Raw genomic sequence first — 21,156 nt, 5'->3', positions numbered from 1 at the left:
GAATTTCAGTGTACCTCAATTTAACATATTTAGCAGCAAACCTAATTAAAGTGGCAGCGCGGGGATTTGTGACATCGTTCAATGCTTTAACTTTTAGGCAACTCAATTGTGAAGTACACGATTTATGGCTTCATATGTAACAAATTCTTGATGCGGTAAAGTATCAGCCAAAATTTGCACCCTCTTGCAAAATTTTCTGCCGGCGCCCATGGTGGTGCCCATATTTTAGATACAAGTCTTTATATTTAATGCAGGGAGTCGAACCGCTTGTCAATTGTCATATGGGTTCAGGTTCGGTTCGGGTTCACTGTGTTTTGTTTATAAGGGTTCGGGTTCGGTTCAGGTTCAAAAAAAATATATTTTCGGGTTCGGGTTTTGTTCCGGTTTGGTCTACACCAGTGTTTCCCAACCTATGGGTCGCGACCCAAAGTTGGGTCGCCTGAATATTCTGTTGGGTCGCTTGTTTTAGTGACAATTAGAGCATCTTCTTTTTGACGCCTCGTAGCGTTGTTTTTATATTTCCCAGGGTTTTAAATTGTTGCCCAATAATAACTTCAACGTGTGGTGATAATGATTAAAACTGTTTGTGACGTCATAAAGTGATGTGTTAGCTCACAGTTGAGCGTTGTCTGGCTAATATTGCTTCGATTCAGCTCCAAGTTCGGGCTAAATGGAAATGTTTGGTCGTAAAAAACAACAGTGTTTGCTCGTTATAACGTTATTTATTTGCTAAACTGGCGTAGTAATTTTCAAAAATAGTTTAATCATAAACATTACTGCCAAGGTAGTGGTGTATATAGAATACATCGTGTAGACCAGTGGTTCCCAACCTTTTTTGTTACATTCCTCCCTTTGCCAATTTCCGAACTATTCATTCCTCCCCATAAGATGAAAAACAAATATAACATACAAAATTTTAGCAATTTAAAATATCAATTTATTTCACATTACTACTCAATGCGAAATTTCCTCTCGCTTGCGCTCTGAAAGTAGTTGTAATGGCGGCACAGTTCTTTTTATACTACTCGTCTCTTTTAAATACTGGTAGTTGACTAAAACTTAGGCTACAACTAAAATCTACACAAACAATGATATGCAACTAAGAATCTAGTTTCATTACACATACTGTTTACTAACTGTCGACTGTTCAGTTTTTAAGCAACTAAGCATCAGCCAGAGTGCCAAAAACAAAAATGTTAAAACAATGGACTTTGTTATGACAATAATTAATTAATTTAAGTGCCTGAAATGTAGCATGCGGCCGTATATACAAGAAGACTTTATAATTAGATGTCTATTTCAGAACCCTTTACAACCAACCGGTTTCAAATGTGAACCGGATCCAAATTATAATGCATATCCCTAATGTATATGCAAAAATATTCTGTTACATTTCCAACAGAATTTTTTTTTACAGTTTTTATGAAATTCCTCCCCTGAATTCATAAAATTCCTCCCTAGGGAACCACTGGTGTAGACGTTTCGACAATCTCTGTTGTCATCATCAGTACATCAGTACAGATTGTCGAAACGTCTACACCAGAGGCGTGCAACATACGGCCCGCGGGCCAGTGTCCGGCCCGCGGCACCTGTTTTCGTGGCCCGCGCAGACTTCAAAGTAATCTATCAATCATGAATGCTTATTACTATTAGAGTATGGAATGTCGCTATTTGTACACCATCACTGGTATTTTTGACTTTGTACCACGTCACACCGTGATAAGGTTTTCCACTGTGACGAAATATTCCCTTTGTTGCATCATAGTGTGCATTATGAAATGCTTTCTTTAAGTATGCCTTTCTAGCAAAGATTCAATAACATGATTTATAGGTGCAGTAAATATATTGAGATTTATTCTCCAAAAAGGTTAACAGATATCCCATTGATCAAAGAGTAACTTGATTGTGTGCGCTTTGCTATTAAATAAACTGTTGTATGTGTTGCTTTATTGTCTGGCCCACCATTATTTTAACAGTAAGTTGTGGCCCACTGTATTAAACAGTTGCACGCCCCTGGTCTACACGATGTATTCTATATACACCACTACCTTGGCAGTAATGTTTATGATTAAACTACTTTTCAAGTCCGTGCATAGTGTTCTTAAATTTTCAAAAAGCTTTCCTATAATTTACAGACAAAATACAACTAAAATAGCATGACCATGGGTCGCGAGAAACCACTAAACAAAATGTTGGTATGTATTTGGGTCGCGTTAAAAAAAGGTTGGGAACCACTGGTCTACACGCACTGTAGGCGTATTTTTATAACGCGCACATGACAAGAGATTAACTCGGCATTTGCAATTGATTCTCAGGATGGTTAAAAAGCTAGCTAGTGCTGTTGTCTCTTTCGCAGCAATGATTTTAAGAAACATGCTGTTGAGAATTACAAACTGTCGCTGCACGAGCCCATCGTAGAAAACACATGAACCTTTCATTTCGAATAAGCTGGTTGTAGTGGGGCAGCTTGTTTAGAGTTTAGACACCTCTCCTTTACGTGCATCTGCATGTCATAAAATGTATCCAACCTAATCCCGATTCCCGATTGGTTTATTCCAAGGTACGATTTTGCGTAGTGCGTACCGTACCTCAAGTACGGTACGGCAGGGGTCGGCAACCTTTTTTGCACTGCGAACCGGTTTTGAAACTAAAATTTTGTCGCGGACCGGTCTTCAAAAACCTACATATATTTAGCAATAAAAAACGCCTAAATTAGTTTATCATCCCCGGGATACATGGGCAAAATGTTTAATAGGATTTAACCAGAAAACCTATACGGCCCGGTAACGTACGGTAGGCTACGGTATGCTCTACGTAACGAGGTACGGTCAATGCAATACGTACCGTACTGCCATCCTTGATTAGCGGTTCGGGTTTTTAGTAAATAGTAATTAGCGGTTCGACTTCCTGAATTAATGTTTGTTCTGTAGTAAATAAATCTGCCATTGTTTTTTTTTTTTTTTTCTAACAAAGGTTACGAAACATATCAGGCTTGTCCCTAAGACCAATGATCTGATTCGTCTATATTTTAGTCACTGTTTCATAAAACAACAGATATTGAAAATATATGCTGTATTTCTTTTCTGTTCAGTACATAAATATTATACACACAAGACATTTTGAAATATAACACATTATCACAGTTCGTGCTGATTCTAGTGCAGTGCTTGTCAACCTTTTTTGAAACGGTACACCCTTTTAACATTTACACAAAATTTGTACACCCCCAGTAAAAAAGTATTCAACCCTGTAACACACTGAATCTGTGATCCTAACAGAAATGATGATGAGCGCAATAACAACAAGCCATAATCCATAATTCACTTTCTACATCTGAAAGGTATCAAGTGAAATATTAAATTATGATGTCTCAAATAGAGTTTTGTAACTTAAAATCTATGAACACTTGAGATGCATGTTGTGCCTTGTATTGTACTTACAGTCAGTCTGTTCTGAAACTGAAACTTGCATATTGTGATACCTGGTCATAGGTATATTATGTTTTGTATCTGGTACACCCCAGTACACCCCATCAAAGTGATACACCCTTTAAAAATTATGGTACACCCTGGGGTGTACAATACACCCGGTTGAAAAGCACTGTTCTAGTGGATACAATGGCACAGTTTAGAAATTATGATTGTACACAAGTCATGTTGTCTCAAAAAGGTTGTGTAGGTAAAGGAGTTGTAGGTATAAGTAAAAATTCTTCCGTACAATGCATAGGCACAGTTTTCATAAATGTTCCATGCATAATTTTACTATTCCATTAAAAGCAACCATTTGTAATGCAGGTAAATAGATAATAATAATGAACTACAAAATACTGATCTCACAGTAGTCAATGCGCTGTATAAACTCACACACTACCAGACACAGCAAACAACACTTAAGTTTCACAGTCAGGTAATATAAGGTAACATCATCAAACAACAATTGTGACAGCAAAATACTCCATACATGATTTATGAAGAAGAGTCAGAGTGGTAAAATGTGATTCCTGTTGAACTGTAAAACAATGTTTAATAAGTAGAAGGGTGGCTTAGCACATATTGCCCTTGCATATACACTATGATCAATTTTAAAACATAAATATATTTCCTATGCGTATTTTGTATTGGGTCCCATATTAGCCATCGTCTTTTATAACCTTGGTTGTTTCTGCAGGCAAAAACTCATGGGTCCCCATACATGCAAAGTTGAAAATAATGCAATTCAATAAATAACAATTAAAAAAAAAACTGACCCATTTTAGGGGGCTAGTAGGTTAACTAATGGGGTCCGACACACAAACTAAAAAAATAGGAAACCTCAATGACTCAATCAATAGTACTGCAAAATTTCAGCCTAAACCGCCAATGTTAAAAATTTCGACCACTAGAGGTGTTTTGAGCAAATGTTTCTTATGTCAAAGGGCTGTTAACAACCCCCGAACTGCAATGGCACAAAAACGTCCACCAAGCAACCCACAAAGTCACAAATGAGTAACATACAACTGGTTGCTCTTGTAACACTATTGTGCCAAAGAAATCTTTTGTTTGTGGTGCCCAGTAACATGCAAATACGTTTTACACTTTGGGGGCTTATGGGGTAAATGTTAGGGCTACAGGGTTGAACACAACAATTGACACCTATAAATGGTATACTCTACAAACTATTCCAATTTTAGCCAATTCTGACATTGTTTACAAATTCACCCCTTTTAGGGGGCTAGCGGGGTAAATACTACGGTTATTCGGACAGAAAAGGGGGATGCACATCTACATAACTACATCTACCATCTGTATAAGTTTCAGCCACATCCATCAACCATTTGATGGCAAAACAAGTCGGACAAACTTCGGGGGGAAATACCCATTTTAGGGGGCTAGCCGGGTAAATACTGGGGTTATCAACACAAACAAAGTGGTAAGCACATCTACATAACTACATCTACCATCTGTGTAAATTTCACCCAAATCCATCAAACTTTTGATGGAAAAACGAGTCAGACAAACTTCGGGGAAAAAATACCCATTTTAGGGGGCTAGCGGGGTAAATACTGGGGTTATCAACAAAAACAAAGTGGGATGCACATCTACATAACTACATCTACCATCTGTGCAAATTTCACCCAAATCCATTAAACATTTGATGAAATAACGAGTCGGACAAACTTTGGGTGAAAAAAACCATTTTAGGGGGCTAGCGGGGTAAATAGTGGGGTTATCAACACAAACAAAGTGGGATGCACATCTACATAACTATACCTACCATCTGTGTAAGTTTCATCTAAATTCATTAAACATTTGATGGCAAAACGAGTCGGACAAACTTTGGGGTAAAAGGGGGCTAGCGGGGTAAATACTGGGGTTATCAACAAAAACAAAGTGGGATGCACATCTACATAACTATATCTACCATCTGTGTAAATTTCATCGAAATCCATCAAGGATTTGATGGAAAAACGAGTCGGACAAACTTTGGGGAGAAAAAAAAAACAAAACAATTTGAGTAAAATCAATATGTGTCCCCTTCAGGGAAGGGGACCCATAATTAGTACAATCTCAAAAGGTATTTCCTTGAATGGACAATTTATTGTGCGATGATGTAAGAACATATGCATGAAATCTCACCTGAAGGAATTTGAATGACATGATGATGAAGGTTGATCATCTAAAAAAATGTATCACGATGTAAAAAAATATCAAACCTCTAATGCAAAAGTATCAGACTATAAATTCTGTAACCAGCATTACCTTGGTAAAAAAATACTTTCTACAAATATTCAAGGCACTACACCTGATGCTAATATATCTATTTTTTTCTAACAATGATCATATTTAAAAATCATTATTTTAATGTAATTTCTGCACAAAATACCTGCCACATCATCATAAATGTGCTCCACCTCAGTTGCTTTATATTTTGCACTGGAAAACAAACATAGCAAAGTGAAAAAAATTATCAAAAGTGTATCATAATAATTTGAGACCACTCGCCATAATATTGAACAATATTGAAATAATGGTGCCTGCTTAAAAATGACAAAAGGAAATTTTTGTGTGTGTAAAATATAATGTTATGAAACCAAGTAAAAAAAAATAAGAAACAGAACAAAAAAGGGCATGTGTACATTAATTTTTATTCTATCATGTAAAAATTAACCTTGATGTGGAAGGAATACTGCTGTTTAGACTTTCACAGTTTTGTGACACATCTGTGCTTGATGAGAGAGAAGTTCGGTAGTAGTTCCTTGCTGCTTGGTGGATGGAATCATCATGAGGATCCAATTCACTTTCCTACACAATTAGCTTAGTTTTAGCTTATGATTTTAATTGCAAACAAAGTATCTCAACCCAACACAAAAAGTCAAGAGGTTAAAGTATGTTGACCAGACACACATACTCCTGGTTCTACCACTATATGCCATTGGGCAGCTTCATGTAATGAGTAAAAATTTTCATGATAGTTACTTACAGTAAACATGCTGTTGTCTTATGCTTTTGACCCTAAGACCTTTTAAACACTTACCTCCGAAGATTTTGGAAGTTGTTCATGAAATGATCCACTCTCTGAACCTTGAAATAAAGCACCCTGGTTGATACCTTACAATGTGAGAACAATTATTACACTTAGCATTGGAAAGTTTGTAAAGTAAGCATTATTTTAATTGTTTGATCAATTTTTTAATTTCTTTTACCCATTACATGATTGCAGATGCACTTTTTTAATAACATGTGCTATTACTCTTTAGTCATCACCCAACAAAGACAAAAATGATATGCAACACTTTAAAATCCATTTAAAAAGTATTTGATAGTCTGTAACATTTTGTCTGTAACATACTAAATCAAACAATGGTATTATGTAAACATAAACCAAAACTTACTTGTAACTTCAATATTACGCTTGTTTGCTCGTGTAACTGGAGAAATATATTCATCATTCGGAACAGACCATGTACTTCGGGCATCAGACAGCCCTGGGGTGGATGTTGCGATCCTCTGTCTCCTCCTGGAAGCAGAGGAGCTGGAGGATGCAGAAGATGGTCTTCTGATGGTTCGGAAATTGCGAACAAAATGACTTGGAGTGGACAATCCTTGTGAGGAAGGCTGATGCTTTTCAGTGGCATTTTGACCACTGACTGTGGTTGACTGGGATTTTAAACTTGATTTTCTAACAGCAGTTGTATCAATGCTTGGTGTGCTTGATGAAAAACTATCGATAGTGATTGCCTTTGGCTGTTTTCCCTGTTTGGTTTGGTCAATGGAACTGTTTGTAAAGCATGCTTGTAGGGGAGACCTGGGAGGTTTCAGTGTTGTGTCTAAGGATGATTTTCTCGATGGAGATGGGTTTGTAGAGGATGATAATCTTGTCATGTCATCAAAAAGACCCAATGATGAGACCTTGAGATTTGGTTTCTGTATGCTGTAGAACTGATGAAGCTTGCCAATCACTGTCAGTAGGTAGTTGGCCCTGCAACAAAGGCTTGGTTTTGACAACGGCTTAATGTGAGTGATAGTGCCAACCTCTAGGCCTTTGTAGAATTAGATGGGTGGAGTGTGCAGTACAATAGATTACATTTTGGGGCAAAATGACAACTTATTACAAAAAATTGTGCAAACGTAAAACAGTGAAGTATAAGGACTGGAAAGCTCTGATTCGGACAGAATGTGTTGATTCAATTTGGTTTAAAAAAAATTGAAATGAAAATTAAAAACAACTCACCTTTGTTGAACTTTCTGATAAAATTTCAGTTTTACATCAGGATTCATGACACAGAAAGTGAGTTTTCGATTCTGAAAAAGAAATACCTCTGCTTGATACACAAACCTTAATGCCGTGTTTCTTAAGCTTTTTTATTTATAAAGAACTAGCTGCATGGTTGTGTAATTTTCACTCGATTAATGCTAAAAAAAAGTTACTTAAAACACAGTCGCAATGTAATTAGAAATTCTCATGTTAAATATACTTTCAAAATGTATCCATCGTAGATCACTAGGGGATACAGGAGGGCTATACAGTAATAAACAATTTATTTTTGCATGAAGTATCTCGGATAGAAATGTTAAATTTGCATCATTACCTTGCAGTTCATTTTCTTGAGATCAGTCCATTTCAGAAAATGTCGCTTCATGCGAGAGTTGTTGCTCTTGAGATCAAAAACCGAAATTCCTCTCGGGCCGACGCCCAGCCATGTAGCATTTTCACTTTTGCACGACTTTAACTGTAATATTTAAATTTTCCTGATTATCAGAGTGACCATCATGACTTATTATTTTTCACACTACGATCAGACAAAAATTAAAAAATAGATCAGACAATAAATGTGAACACAAAAATAATAACAATAGGACTTTGTTGGTTCTCAAATATAAAAGCTAATGAAGCTTCAAACTGTCTTACATTAAATTTACACCAGACCAAGTTAACATTAGTTAGTTTGGCTTGTAAAGAAAAAAAAATACCCGAAAGGTTTTATGGAAGTTAGTTCCATATTCTTCAAGGTTTGAACACCTTCTGAGGAACAGAACTTGAGCCTCTTTCTGGCCAATGCCCGCAAGTTGTCTGTGCAGTTTTATCACTTGCTGGCGCACATGAGCTGTACCAAGTTGTGCGACGACATTGGATGGAACGAACTCATCCATCTTGAAATATTCATTCTTGTACTCCTAAAAATAGGCCAAATTTAATTTGGGAAATGAGACAGACAAACATAGATGACTATTTCTCAAAAGAAGTTTGTGTGACATAATAATTTACATAATAGTAACAAAACTAATCATTTTTCAAAAGGTTTTTTAATGCACATAAACTACCACAATGTATCATCTTTTTTAAATAAAAATAATACTAAGAATCTTGGAATGTCACTGCTGGCAAATTAAGGTAACATTTTGTACAATTACACTACAACAAAATAGCCCACACTCTGCTTCAAAGCCAAAAACTATGAACCTTAAAAAGATCACATCATTAAGTTCATCATTAAGAATGTTTTAAACAATCACACAACAACAAAATAGTCCACTGATTAGTAATCCAAACACTTTCAGCACCCATCACAGGTTTAAGAAAACAATAGGGGTAAAGTAAACATTGGAGAAATGCCGACCAGACGGTGAAGCTGGTAGTCGATATTAATCAAAACATTTAAACAATAGAATTGACTCTTTCTCTCAACAGAGCATGGTGGAGCGACACAATACCTATGTCAACATTTTATGTCATCAGAGCACAAGTAAGGGCTCAAGTTATTATATTAAGGATACAGTAAGGGGTTTTGGGTCATTGTTGGCTTTAGCACTTAGCAACCAGAAGTATTTTTTGGCTTCGCAACACAAACGTGTAATTTTGTTTGCATTTAGGATTGGTGACCTGACTTCAGAAAGCTGCTACAATTGTGTGTGGGTTAGAAAAATATAAGGTAACTTGTAGGGTGATACATCTTCGTGTAAATTTTTTATTTAAAATGTATAATTGTGTCATTTAGTTATAACTATTTAAAAAAAGTAAAATTTAAGATTATTGCCTTGTTAAAAGTTTTTGATTTTTTGTTGTAGATATAAAATGAGTGCCTTTAGGTAAGTTCACTAAACATAGAAGAAAAATTGTGGTGCACTTATTGGTTTTAGTTGTAGCCTGCAGTTTGAAACTTTATTGAGCATTATGGATGGTGCTATTAATGCACAAAGAACAAAAATTCAATACTGTCTGTTTAATAATTGTAGCAAATTTAGATTTATTTTTTTAATTGGGAATAATAATTTGGTAAATACAACTACAACTAATTTTGCTATCATGCTTCGAAACAAATTATTTTTTATAACTGTGCATATTTTTTTTGTATGGTTTTTAGGCCAAGTAGTGAAAGGTTATAAGCTGCCTTTTATTCAGCATGTAACCACATGATTCCGACGTAAAAAATACTAACAATAACTTTTTTACAGACAGGTTCAAAGTGCCCTAAAGATGGGAAAATCAGATAAGTCAAAAAAGAAAGCCGACAAAAAGAAAGAAGCTGCTGCTAAACAGAAAGAAACTGCAGCACCCACTATTGCAACCCGTGAAACGAACGACATTAAAGATGTCCTCCAGTTATTCAGTAAACTCGAAGAAATGGTGGTAGATGGAGACCCAAGAGTACGAGAAGCACTTAGCCAGAAACCAGGTAAATGTTTATGTTTAATTTATTTTTATTTTAAATAAAAAGTAGAACACCACAATACAACTCAAACACCAATTTAGGTACCTCATGGTTTAAAGTAGCGTTATTTAAACATTTTAACCCATGATGCACATGGAATAAAAAAATTGGGGGGCGCACCATTGATATGAACACAGAAAAAATATTTATAAACTGCAACAATCATTATGTAAGTTAACTTTTTACTATGTTGGAACACATACGGCTAATTTTCTGGGTAGCCAAGTATGCCCGTCGGTGCACCGTTTTATAACCACTAGATTGGAGCATGCATTAATTTTTTTAACTAAAGTGATAAACTAAAGTCGTTGATAATTTAAAATTTAGTAAACCTTTTCCAATTTCTACCATTTCATTGTTTTTCAAGGCATACAGAATCTTCTGAGAGATGACAGCAGCGTTTATGGTTTATCGCCAAGAGCACAATTAATAGCAGGTCAAGAGCAAGACATGTTTCCCAAGGAGGGAACGAACATGTCACTTCTGTCTTATCGCAAACATCAACCAATGCAAACAACAGGACTCCAAACATCACCTCGAGCTTACAGGATGCCAATGCAGGTAAAAAAGTGAAGTTAAATTACAGAGTTAAGTTTATCTTGTTTATAGAGGATAGTTTGAAGATATTTTTAAAGTTCTCAAACTACTTTTTGTGCTGCCCTCTAAACCAGTGGTCGGCAACCACCAGGCTGAGGCCCGGAGCTGGTCTGTAAGTTTAGTAGTAAAAAAATTGAATTGGTAGTAACTTATGAGCTGGTACAAATTTTCGTTACTGAACATTTGTTGTTTCATAATGGTCAGTGTGTAATAAAATTTCAGTTTCAAACCAGTTCATAGTGCAGAAAAGGTTGCCGAACCATACTCTATACCACTTTAGTTCCACCCCAATCGAAAACACAAAAGTTTCTCAAACCAGAATTTCAAACTAAAATTAGCCAATCTTTTATAAACATTTCATTGAATTTCTTACATAGTCTATTTGTAGATGTAAATTTACGAATGTAAAAAATATTTTGTTGTCTCCTGTGTCCACTGTCTGAATTTCTTGTACCACCCTTATTTGGCACAATTAAATGCCTTATCTTCAATTTTGTGGTAATCGATTTCACATTCTTCAATTGCTAATGGCTTTTTTCTAGAGCAATATGCCAATGCATAGAAGTCCTCGAAGAAATATCATTGTTCCTCCAATAGCCATCCCAGAACGTAGCATACTTGAGGACACATACAATGATGGACAAATAGCAACAAGGGTCAGGAGACAGCCAGATGGAACTCTTGTTAGCACCATAATGGATCCACAGCCCATGGAACAGCCAGTGATAAACACAAGACAAGTACAACCCCAACCTCAAGCACAGCCAGCTATAAAACAGTTTATTCCCACGCAACCAAGACATGCTGTTGAACCAGAAGTTACAAAAACCTACCAACAACCAAAGTACCACCTGTTTAGCTATGATACTGATGAAGGACAAAACAGTGTCCGAATCGAGATGCCACAAGAAGCAATGTAAGCTCACTATAAACTGTTTTTAATATTTTTTTACAATACATTTCCACAAAATAGAACACAAACAATTCAGAGCCTGATCATAGCCTTAAGGTACGGCAGACATGGGGGGAAATGGCTGTGATCCTAAAAATCATTTCAAAAACTGTTTCTTTGTTATAGCAAGCATAAGTAGCAAAATATAAACTTATTACTGATTGTACAAGAAAACAAACAATATGACCAATTTTTATGACAGTTCAAGAACTCAACCACAAATTGCAAGACAGCCAATCCCAGTAACCATAGCAACAAGTCAGGAATTTCAACCCACCAATCAACCAATGGGCATCACCGTGGATGATCTGAATGAAACCACTGAAACACAGTTTGGTTTAAAAACTCTAAAACCTCCATCACTCAACTACAGATCAGCTGTCAATAAATCCAAAGGAACTGAGTCTTTTTCCAAAGTGATTGGTCCAGAGGGTGGATCCATTAAATGTTTTGGTTGCAGGTAAAAATGTAAAAAAAAAGTTTTTCGGAGACTGATGTCTGTTTAAAAATTGTTACTGTGTAGGAACTCACGCCACAAATGTTTAGGCTAGTCAGGGGCCAACAAAATTAACAACAATTTAAGTCAAGCAGTGGCTAAGAAACACTTTACAACTTACTTAACTTTTTAACCAACACATTGATAAATATGTGCAGAAAGTTATAATCTAATTCAGGGATTGGCAACTTTTTAAAGCAGCATGGCAATTTGCTTGTTATGTCAAAATGATAATGGCTTCTACATGCCAATTTTGTTTACACTTTGTAATAGCGGTTAGTGTCGTCTGATCTAAATAGTGATCAAAAGTGAGACAGATTTGTATCAGTAGGTTGTGTCTTTTATACTTCTAATTCTATCAAATTGTAATTCTATCAAAATTATATATAAAGTCAAAAACCACATGTGGGCCATGAAAAATCGCATTGCATGGGAAGGTTGGCATACCTCCCTGTGGTTTCCAACACCTGATTTAATTGTATATTTTGCAATTTACAGTCTGGAAGTCCCCAAAAATGCTCTTCAAGCAAAATCACTTTTCCGTCTATCTGTTTTGGATGTTGGTCAAGTTCCACATAAAATGGACAGGATTTATCATTATTACACCAAAGAACCTGGTCAAGTCATGATGGCAATTTCACCAGCCATTAGAATTGATCCTGCTGATTTAAAACTGGATAAACCAGTGACTGTAAAGTTACCAACATGCATTGCTGTAAGTGGGCAAAAAATTGAAATAGCAGAGGATGGTAGAACAACAAGAAGGGAAAATTCAGGTAATATAGATGAATCCGATCAATTGCATAAACAATTTTCCAGGCTTTTTCTGCAATTAACCAGATTATGTGATAAAACTGACAACTTTTTAAGAATGTGTGATTTGAATTTACGACCTCAATGCAACCAAGAAATTATGCAATTAGAATATAGGAGCATTAGTTGGTAGATGAGATAAATATACATTCTTCATAATTTTACAATTTAAAAGCGGCACCGTCTAAATACAACTAAGATTGTGGAAAGACAGGCCCTTTGCTGGAACGTCTGAACTGCCTTGTGAGTTCTAGTTTGGGAAAGCTGCATCATGGCTTGTAAATTATCTGACCCCTGTGAAAAAAGTTTGTTGACCCCTGAGCGATATTAAGGGTAAAGGGACAACTATGATTGTAGAAAAACATATAAACGGCATTTAACAACCTTGCTTGAAATGAGGCAAAGCAAGGCTTGTCAAAATTCAGTACAAGGGTATTTAACAAAATTGTTGGCTTTGCAGATATTCAAACAGATGACATTCTGATATTGAGGCGAAACCTAAACACCAATGAAACCTGGCAAGATTTTGAAAGTGAAGTTTTTCGATCAGCTGACAGTGTTACTTTCAAACTTGACACATTTGGAGATGTTTGTGCATTTCATGCTAGTACTGGAGAGGTAAGTTTAGTTTGGTCGATTTGGTGGCCAAACCAAAAGTTTAATTGTGAATACAAACAGTTTCAACACTTTCTAATGGTAAAAAAATCCCAAAACCATGTTTCCACATTTGTTAATGATGGAGAGAAAACCAATCTTAATTTTTAGCTTTCAAGTTGTATCAAGAATTGGTGATGTAAACCTCTAGCAGAACTTGTACATAGGCATGAAGGGAAGTATAAGATCTAAAAAACTTTAAAAATATTAAAAATATTTTTCATAGAATGTGGAAGCACTGAATAAACGAATTTCAGTGTTTATTTTCAAAAGTATGGACACCAGAAAGAACCAATTTGTAAGCATTCTTGCATGCGAAGACCTACCTCATGTGATACAGGTAAAAACAACTACTGTATCAAGAACCACAAAAAGTAAAGCAATAGATTGGTATATATCTAATGCTTCAATATTCTGCAGAAAGCTGTTGAAGGAATGCCACACTGGTTACGATATAGTGACAGCTGCTTCAATGTGATCATGCCAGAAGGAAGAAATCTTGTAATGTATATTGAAGCTCAAGATAGATCACTATGTAGCGTGGATGCAAACAAAATTGTAAGCACTTTCGACAACATACAATTAAATTATTGCAACACCCATAAATGTAATTGTACATTGCTTGCAATGAAAGATCTGTATGAGCTAATGTAGGCATAGTTTTTCAGCTTGATGCTCTTAACAAACTGGAGTGCCGCAAGGGGTTTAGCTCATATGGCCGATCTCTCATCACCAGCTGCACTGGAGAGACCTTGTAGGTCAAAACAATGTGCCAGTATGCAGCTAATAATGACTGATCTTACCAATTTCCAGGGAATTTGACTAATTCACGAATTCATAGTAATAGGAAAAATGTCAAAGGAGCATGAAGTTTTAGTTTAACTTCAGCCCAGAGTATGATTTAAACCCTACATTTTAAGCCAAAAAAATAATGTTCTGTAGGAAGTTCCCTGGGAAAACCTGTGGCATCCTGAGTGCATCATTCGAAAACATATTCGAATCACTTTGATGAAACAAAGCATTCCTGCTGAAGTACAACTGGTACTTGATGAAGGTCAAGTGCAGATGAACACATTTTTTGTATGGGAGGTAAATGCCGCAGTAGTATATTATTTTCTGTACAATGTTGTGTAGATAAAGCAGTTAGTTCTATTATGGTGTTGGTCAAAGCTTTTAATTAACTTTCTGAAAGTTTTTTTACTGACAAACATTTCGTTTAAATGGCATGATACGCCAGGCCTATTGAAGGTGTTATATTGAATCAAGCAGGTCTCCCAAGCATTCCCATAATTCAAAGCACATATGTTTTAACTTCTTCCAAGTGAATATTGTTTTACAGGTAAAGCATCAATCTATATTTCTCCCTGACATTATGACTTCGGAGCCAAATGGGATGGAAGAAATGACAGGTATAAAATTTAATGGAAAAAAAACTCTAAATTGCCTGTTTTGACACCTCAATGCATTGAGACTTGGTAGTTTTATTCCATTTTGTTATGACCAAAAGGATAATTTTAACATCCATAACAAAATTTATCTTACATAAAATTCATTAAAACAACAAATAGACAATTCGCACAATACATTAAGTTGTTACAAGAACTAGTATGTACTAATTCAATAAAATTCCACAGAGCAAGGACATAACATGACAGATCCAGAGTTGATAAAAAGAGTTTCCTTCAAGCAAGCAACACCACCTTCGAAGTTTGTGACTAATAAAGGGATTCTCAATTATGCTACCATGTGATGAAACATTTCCGCTGAAATTATTTTGCTTTATTAAGTTTTGTATAAACTTGAAAACTTCACAAGCCAACAGTATACAAATTAGGGATTGATATGCATGTAAGGAATATTTCAATGTTTTGGGTTTTTATGAATGATTTCATTCACATTTTTACAAGTTGCTGTGTCATGTCTTTTTCATGAGACTTAATAATACTATTTCTTCTGCATTTTCTTGAACCTTGTGATGTTTTATGTCATTATTAAACCGTTTTTTTCTTACAACCTCCAGCAGTTTTGTTTTTTTACCTTATTTCTAATGGTTTTTGAAAAGCGTGCTATGAGTAAAATGGCTGCTTTAAAAATGTTTATTTAAGATTATATTGGTTGCATTTTTGAAAGATGTTGTATTCACTGCATAGGTGCATAGTTTGAATGTGTTGTTTTTGCAAATGCAGTTGGCGGAATTAAATATTTATAAATGTAGTGATGTCTGTTTGATGAAAATTTAATGAGCTTAACATTATATTGGGTAAAAATGTTGAAAACATGTTTTAGCACACAATAGGTCCTTTCAAAGTAGTTGCAGGTGAACAAAGAACAAGTAGCAAAGAAAAGTATATATTTCAACCAAAAACGTTTTCTATTGAAGTGAACTATATACTCCAAGGAAAAAGAGCAATTCCCAAGAACACTAATCACCAAATGACTTTATTACATAACCAGGAAAACACTTAATGACTTTAATACATTAAATCTCTTACTTGTTTGTAATCTCCAATCTCATGCTGTAACGCCAGAGCAGCAGTGGACAAGGCATCATCATATATGCAAGTTATTCGTTCGTCAAGAAGATCCACTCGAAGTTGAAAGTACATAGCTCTCAACATGTTTGCACTACACAATAGACAATACTTGAAACCAAGTGATGGTCAAAATAACAACAGACTTGCTTGGACATGGTGGGGCAAGTACTTTGTACCCACATAACAAGGCCAATTATAATTTTACATGATCTTCAAATTATGAAAAATAAAATGATCAAAGTCATGTTCGTAGAAAAAAATGTTTAAGGTTTAGACAAAATTTTCTGTAAGACAACAAAACATATAGTAGCAAATACAGTTGACTAAGCTATGTTTGCCAATTTAAATTGAAATAGATCCTTGCAAATGCATCAACAATAGTTTCATTTACTTACTCAATGTTATTAGTGTTTGGTGGAAAATACAAGATTCTGAGGTAAAATACTTGCTTCCCCTCACACAGCTTTACTCTGTTTTGCAGTTCAACAAAGGTCTGTATAAAATGGTATTCGCTATCTGCAAGAAAACACAGATTTTGTTAATTATATTTTACCAAATAAAACTGAAAGTCAAACTTCAAGTCAGTAAAGGCTTGTTAAAAACATCATGCAGCCAAGAAAAAAAATTGTTTATTTTTATGTTGACAAGTAAACACTTGAAATGCATATGTAGAAAACGATATGTTGAGGGATTTAACAAAACAAACAACTTGCCTTCCCAGTAAGCCAGTGCAAAATATTGTTGATCAATATCATGGATCCAGCTGTCGAGAGCAGATCTTAATAATTGAACCATCCCAACTTGTCCACATGTGACTGAAGCTTGTGATCGGTCAGGGTAGGAGATTAAAAAATGTGTTTGAGCATTTGGAAATCCCGAAGTCTGAATAAACATTTAGAAATGAAAATTTACAAATAGACTTTTCTAAATTGTAACAATACACACACAACAATACATGAGTCTTCAACTTTAAAATGGATAAAGGAAAGTTCTTAAACACTTATCACATAAGTGGTTAGCAATCATTTATACATTAAAGCAAGTTTTACAAATAAATGAATAACACAGCTAAAAAAAAATAATTCTATTTTGTCCAGGGGTGAACAACCATTTCGTTATTGGGGGCTGCATGACTGATTGTTATTTCACCAACAACCACAAGGGTCTATTTATTTTTTGCTTTCAAATACGAAAAATCCACATCACACATTAAACCCCCTACTCAAATTTAAATCAAACCCAGATATCAATTTAAAAAATGGAAAACAGAAAAAAAATCTTACATGAATGTTGAGTTCCTTGATTTCACCTTCACATTTACTTAACATGCTGCTATTCAGTTTCACTTTTCCATTGGGCTTCAAAGGCAAATCTGATGATGGTGTGTTGGTTCGGTCACTGAATGGCTTTTTAGGACTGGACTTTTTCAATACTGACACAGATGGTTTTACATCTAAAAGTTTCCACATTTTACTTAAATATATTCTAACTACATTTACTACAGCCAGTGATAATCGTTAAGTTATAAAATCTTTCATAACTAAAATCAAGTTTCAAAACATATTTAGTTGGAAACAAAATTGATTTACCACATTTCTCCATGTCTGAGGTAGAGCTGGTGTCAATTTTGGAATATGGGGCAGCTCTGCTTGGAGTAGTACCCACACTATGAAATATAAAAAGAAAATCAGTCACCTTCATTATGTCATGTTTAAAATAATTTTGTTCAGAAAGCAGATAAAAATCATCAAACATAAAAACAAAACAGATTCATAACCTTCATACAAGCATTTACTATGCAAATCGGTATCACTGTGGAAAACTACAGTAAACCTTGGTTAATCCGTTTAGATCAAAAATTTTGACCAGATTAGATGAAAATCCAGATTAACCGATGTCATATGTTTGAGCCTTACCACATTACAAATCACTTGTACCCTGAGTTTTGTCGGAATTAAGCAAAGATCCTGATTAACCGCATCCGGTTTAACCTAGTTTTACTGTATAAATGCAAAATCACTGACCAAAAAAAACATCAAAATTAATTTTTACACAATAACAATCTCAATGAAATCAACACACAAACCTTGATACTGAATCATTAAGACTCCTACTGCATTCAGAAACACTTCCATCCAAGTGAAGAAGTTCAGAAAATGAACTGAGCTGAAATCGTAAGGCAATCGTTATATGTTTTGAACAGTGTCTTAGGTGACCTATAACAGATCATATTGTTTGATATGAAATTAGGGTTTGATATCATATGAACACAGATCAGGTGAGTTCATTTTATCAGCACGTTAAACTCTGCCCTTCCTGGTGTTGTGTTTCAATTGCTATTGAATTGAATATTATTCACAAAATCAGATTGTGTTACAGTAAAAAGGATAAAAAAAGGTTGCCTGTCAAATAATAAGTGGTACAAAATAAGGCAAATTGGCAATACTTTTTTTTTAATCTCAGCCACATTGCATAATTTTTGATAAGCATGTTATATTGCACATTTTCATACATTCTGTCCCTAAGTTAACCATTTAGGCTCTACGATTTACATAAAACCCGTGTTTACATGGCTACTTCCACTATAACACGTGTCAGCAGCACATTTTGCTAATTTTCGATAGGTGGCACAGGAGCGGAATAATTTAATTAGTGGCTATCAAGGGGTAGGGTTGGGAAGAAAGTTCTTAAATTTTTTTACAAAGAACCAAATTGTAAGGTTATTTTTATTGAATTTTTAATGACAATACCTAACTCCAACCATAATAACCCAAAGCATCAGCATATTTTGAGAATTACCATTTTCAATAGGATTTGTGCTCTTTGCGCCGTATATCGAAAATTAGCTTAATGTGTGACTGATGTGAGTTATGGTGTTATTAGATTTTCCAGTATTCTTTGCATATTATAGATATTATACACCACTTGTAGCATACCTCCAAAATACTGCCCACAATGGATTCACAGAGTTCTGTAATAATCTTTTCATCATTTATGGATGTTGGACTTTCATGCTTGTGACTGTGATCATATACTTCTTGCAAACAGATTTGGTTTATCTCATCGCACATTAAGGAAACTAACTGATGAAGTTCATTGGACCATTCAATCATTTCATTCTGTTTAAGTCCATATTCGGCACACCAAAGAATTGTCAAGCCAAAACTGTACACTTGAAATGATTTCTAACAATAAAAAGATTTTTCAAAATAAATAGAAGCACTCTTTCTTAACCAAATGAAACCAGCATCAGACAGAAAAATAAAAAAATACAGACAAGAATAGAAAGTTTCCCCTTTAGGATAGAAAACCTATAAAAACGATTTGATAAAGTAAAACATCTTCATAAAGTTAAGTAACTTACTGGTTTCCATTGACTATTTTCTTTCATCTGGGTATAAAGGGTTTTCGCCAGCTCACTTTCATATGCTTCTTCTGATACAATGGATATTTTGCCATTTGGGAGACAAACAGCTCGCTCTGGTGAGACGAAGCACACAGTCTGTAAATCTGAAATAGATTACGCTAGTTATATACATGTCAAATAGCTGTAAGTCTCATAGTTTAATTATTCCAACAATTTTTTTATCATAACAAGACAGTGGTTCAATCAGTGCATCCAAAGATAATGTAAAGGAATTTTTAAAAAGTATTATCCTTAAATTTCATGAATTTTTTTTCCATATTCAAATTAACAGGGCACCCCCAAAAATCGTTTTTTCTTAGCTGATAAAAAAGTTTGAGAGACACAGATTTAATAAGAGTAAAAATATTACAAAACTTACTATGCTTGGAACTTGTCGGATAGCTGATCAATTCCTCAGAAATGGATCTTAACAAAACCCATAACTCATTTTCTTTCAAAGGATGTCCTCGCACTTGCAGAATTTCATGCAAATTTGCCCCCAGACAATGTAGCATACTTCATCTGATATTTGTCCACAGGGCACAGCGGCAACAAATGCATTAATGCAACGCAACTAACGGACAGGGCTAACGCTATGAACATCAAAAAGAAAGCAAAAACAAACGCTATTGTATGTCGTGCTATTTTACTTCACGACCCTGGTTACACCAATAATTTATCATGTTAATGTATAAAAACTAAAGAATGGACTGAAGACAAGACACATACGTAAAACAAGTATAGTAGAGGGTAACACTAAAAGCAGAAAAACAGAAAAGCGGGAAAAGCAGGAAATCAACACTAAAAGCAGAAAAGAAAGGAAAAGCAGAAACAAGGGAAATTTGTGTTTTCTAAAAGAGGGAAAAAATAATTCCAGAAAAACAGGAAAAGAGTAAAATTTCTTGTTTCATAAGATTTTAAAATACGAAAAGCAGAAAATGTTTCTTTATTTGTTTTTTTGCCGTTTTAGCTCTTAAAAACCATTCGAAAGTGTTCTAATAGCCGACACTGATTGTGTCAAAATACAGAAAAGACGGGAAATAAACAAATAAAAAACATTTCTTGTTTTTCAGTATTGGACACAACACACAATCGATGTAGAACACTAATAGATCACATTCAAATGATTTTTACGAGTTAGAAAGGGGCTCCTCCAAAATACGCAATCTATAAAATGTTGATGGTTAGGGCTTTTAGGGTCTGGGTAAAGGTTTATAATAAAAATAACACTATAATTTAGTTTTAGATTTCCAGTTTGGACTTAATATTCTCATATGTGTTGAAAGTGGTACTAAGCACTGTATGGTACCACATGTTAACACTAAGAAAATTAGGTCCAAAAGGTATCTAAATTAAATTATAAAGTTATTTGTATTACAATCCCTCACCTTGACCCTTATAGCCGTAGATTGCGTATTTTAGAGTAGCCCATTAGAAAGGTATAAAAAACAAATAAAGAAACATTTCCCGTTTTTCTGCTTTTCGTAATGAAACAAGAAATCTTACTCATTTCCT

General features: G+C 34.9%; 2 protein-coding genes across 4 annotated transcripts; one reads left to right on the top strand and one right to left on the bottom strand.

The window, feature by feature from the left end:
• Nucleotides 1-6,845: 6,845 nt before the first annotated feature.
• Nucleotides 6,846-20,271, bottom strand: LOC145223265 (FERM and PDZ domain-containing protein 2-like). Its single transcript, XM_080089659.1, has 13 exons — nucleotides 20,021-20,271; nucleotides 19,600-19,745; nucleotides 19,172-19,420; nucleotides 18,322-18,401; nucleotides 17,825-17,901; nucleotides 17,519-17,688; nucleotides 16,949-17,117; nucleotides 16,631-16,751; nucleotides 16,194-16,326; nucleotides 8,451-8,654; nucleotides 8,069-8,209; nucleotides 7,711-7,781; nucleotides 6,846-7,458 (listed from the first exon to the last, which is right to left on the bottom strand). The coding sequence occupies exons 1-13, from the start codon at nucleotides 20,154-20,156 to the stop codon at nucleotides 6,846-6,848; spliced, it is 2,310 nt and encodes a 769-aa protein (XP_079945785.1). The 5' UTR covers nucleotides 20,157-20,271.
• LOC145223264 (uncharacterized) lies at nucleotides 8,960-15,915 on the top strand. 3 transcript variants are annotated; one of them, XM_080089658.1, is made up of 13 exons: nucleotides 8,960-9,223; nucleotides 9,351-9,409; nucleotides 9,933-10,153; nucleotides 10,557-10,750; nucleotides 11,329-11,702; nucleotides 11,941-12,198; nucleotides 12,733-13,010; nucleotides 13,508-13,665; nucleotides 13,928-14,041; nucleotides 14,122-14,259; nucleotides 14,644-14,790; nucleotides 15,041-15,110; nucleotides 15,336-15,915. In XM_080089658.1, exons 3-13 carry the CDS (start codon nucleotides 9,955-9,957, stop codon nucleotides 15,449-15,451), a joined length of 2,046 nt encoding a protein of 681 aa, XP_079945784.1. In that variant the 5' UTR covers nucleotides 8,960-9,223; nucleotides 9,351-9,409; nucleotides 9,933-9,954; the 3' UTR covers nucleotides 15,452-15,915. The 3 variants fall into 3 exon arrangements, with proteins under 3 accessions (XP_079945784.1, XP_079945783.1, XP_079945782.1); XM_080089657.1 differs by lacking the exon at nucleotides 8,960-9,223 and having other exon boundaries at nucleotides 9,254-9,409; XM_080089656.1 differs by lacking the exons at nucleotides 8,960-9,223; nucleotides 9,351-9,409 and adding an exon at nucleotides 9,547-9,566.
• Nucleotides 20,272-21,156: the final 885 nt, after the last annotated feature.

This window comes from Phallusia mammillata, chromosome 4 (assembly GCF_965637545.1).
Source record: "Phallusia mammillata chromosome 4, kaPhaMamm4.hap1.1, whole genome shotgun sequence".
Lineage (NCBI taxonomy): Eukaryota > Metazoa > Chordata > Ascidiacea > Phlebobranchia > Ascidiidae > Phallusia > Phallusia mammillata.
The sequence above is the reverse complement of the archived record's forward strand: the minus strand, read 5'-3'. Positions and strand labels throughout refer to the sequence as shown.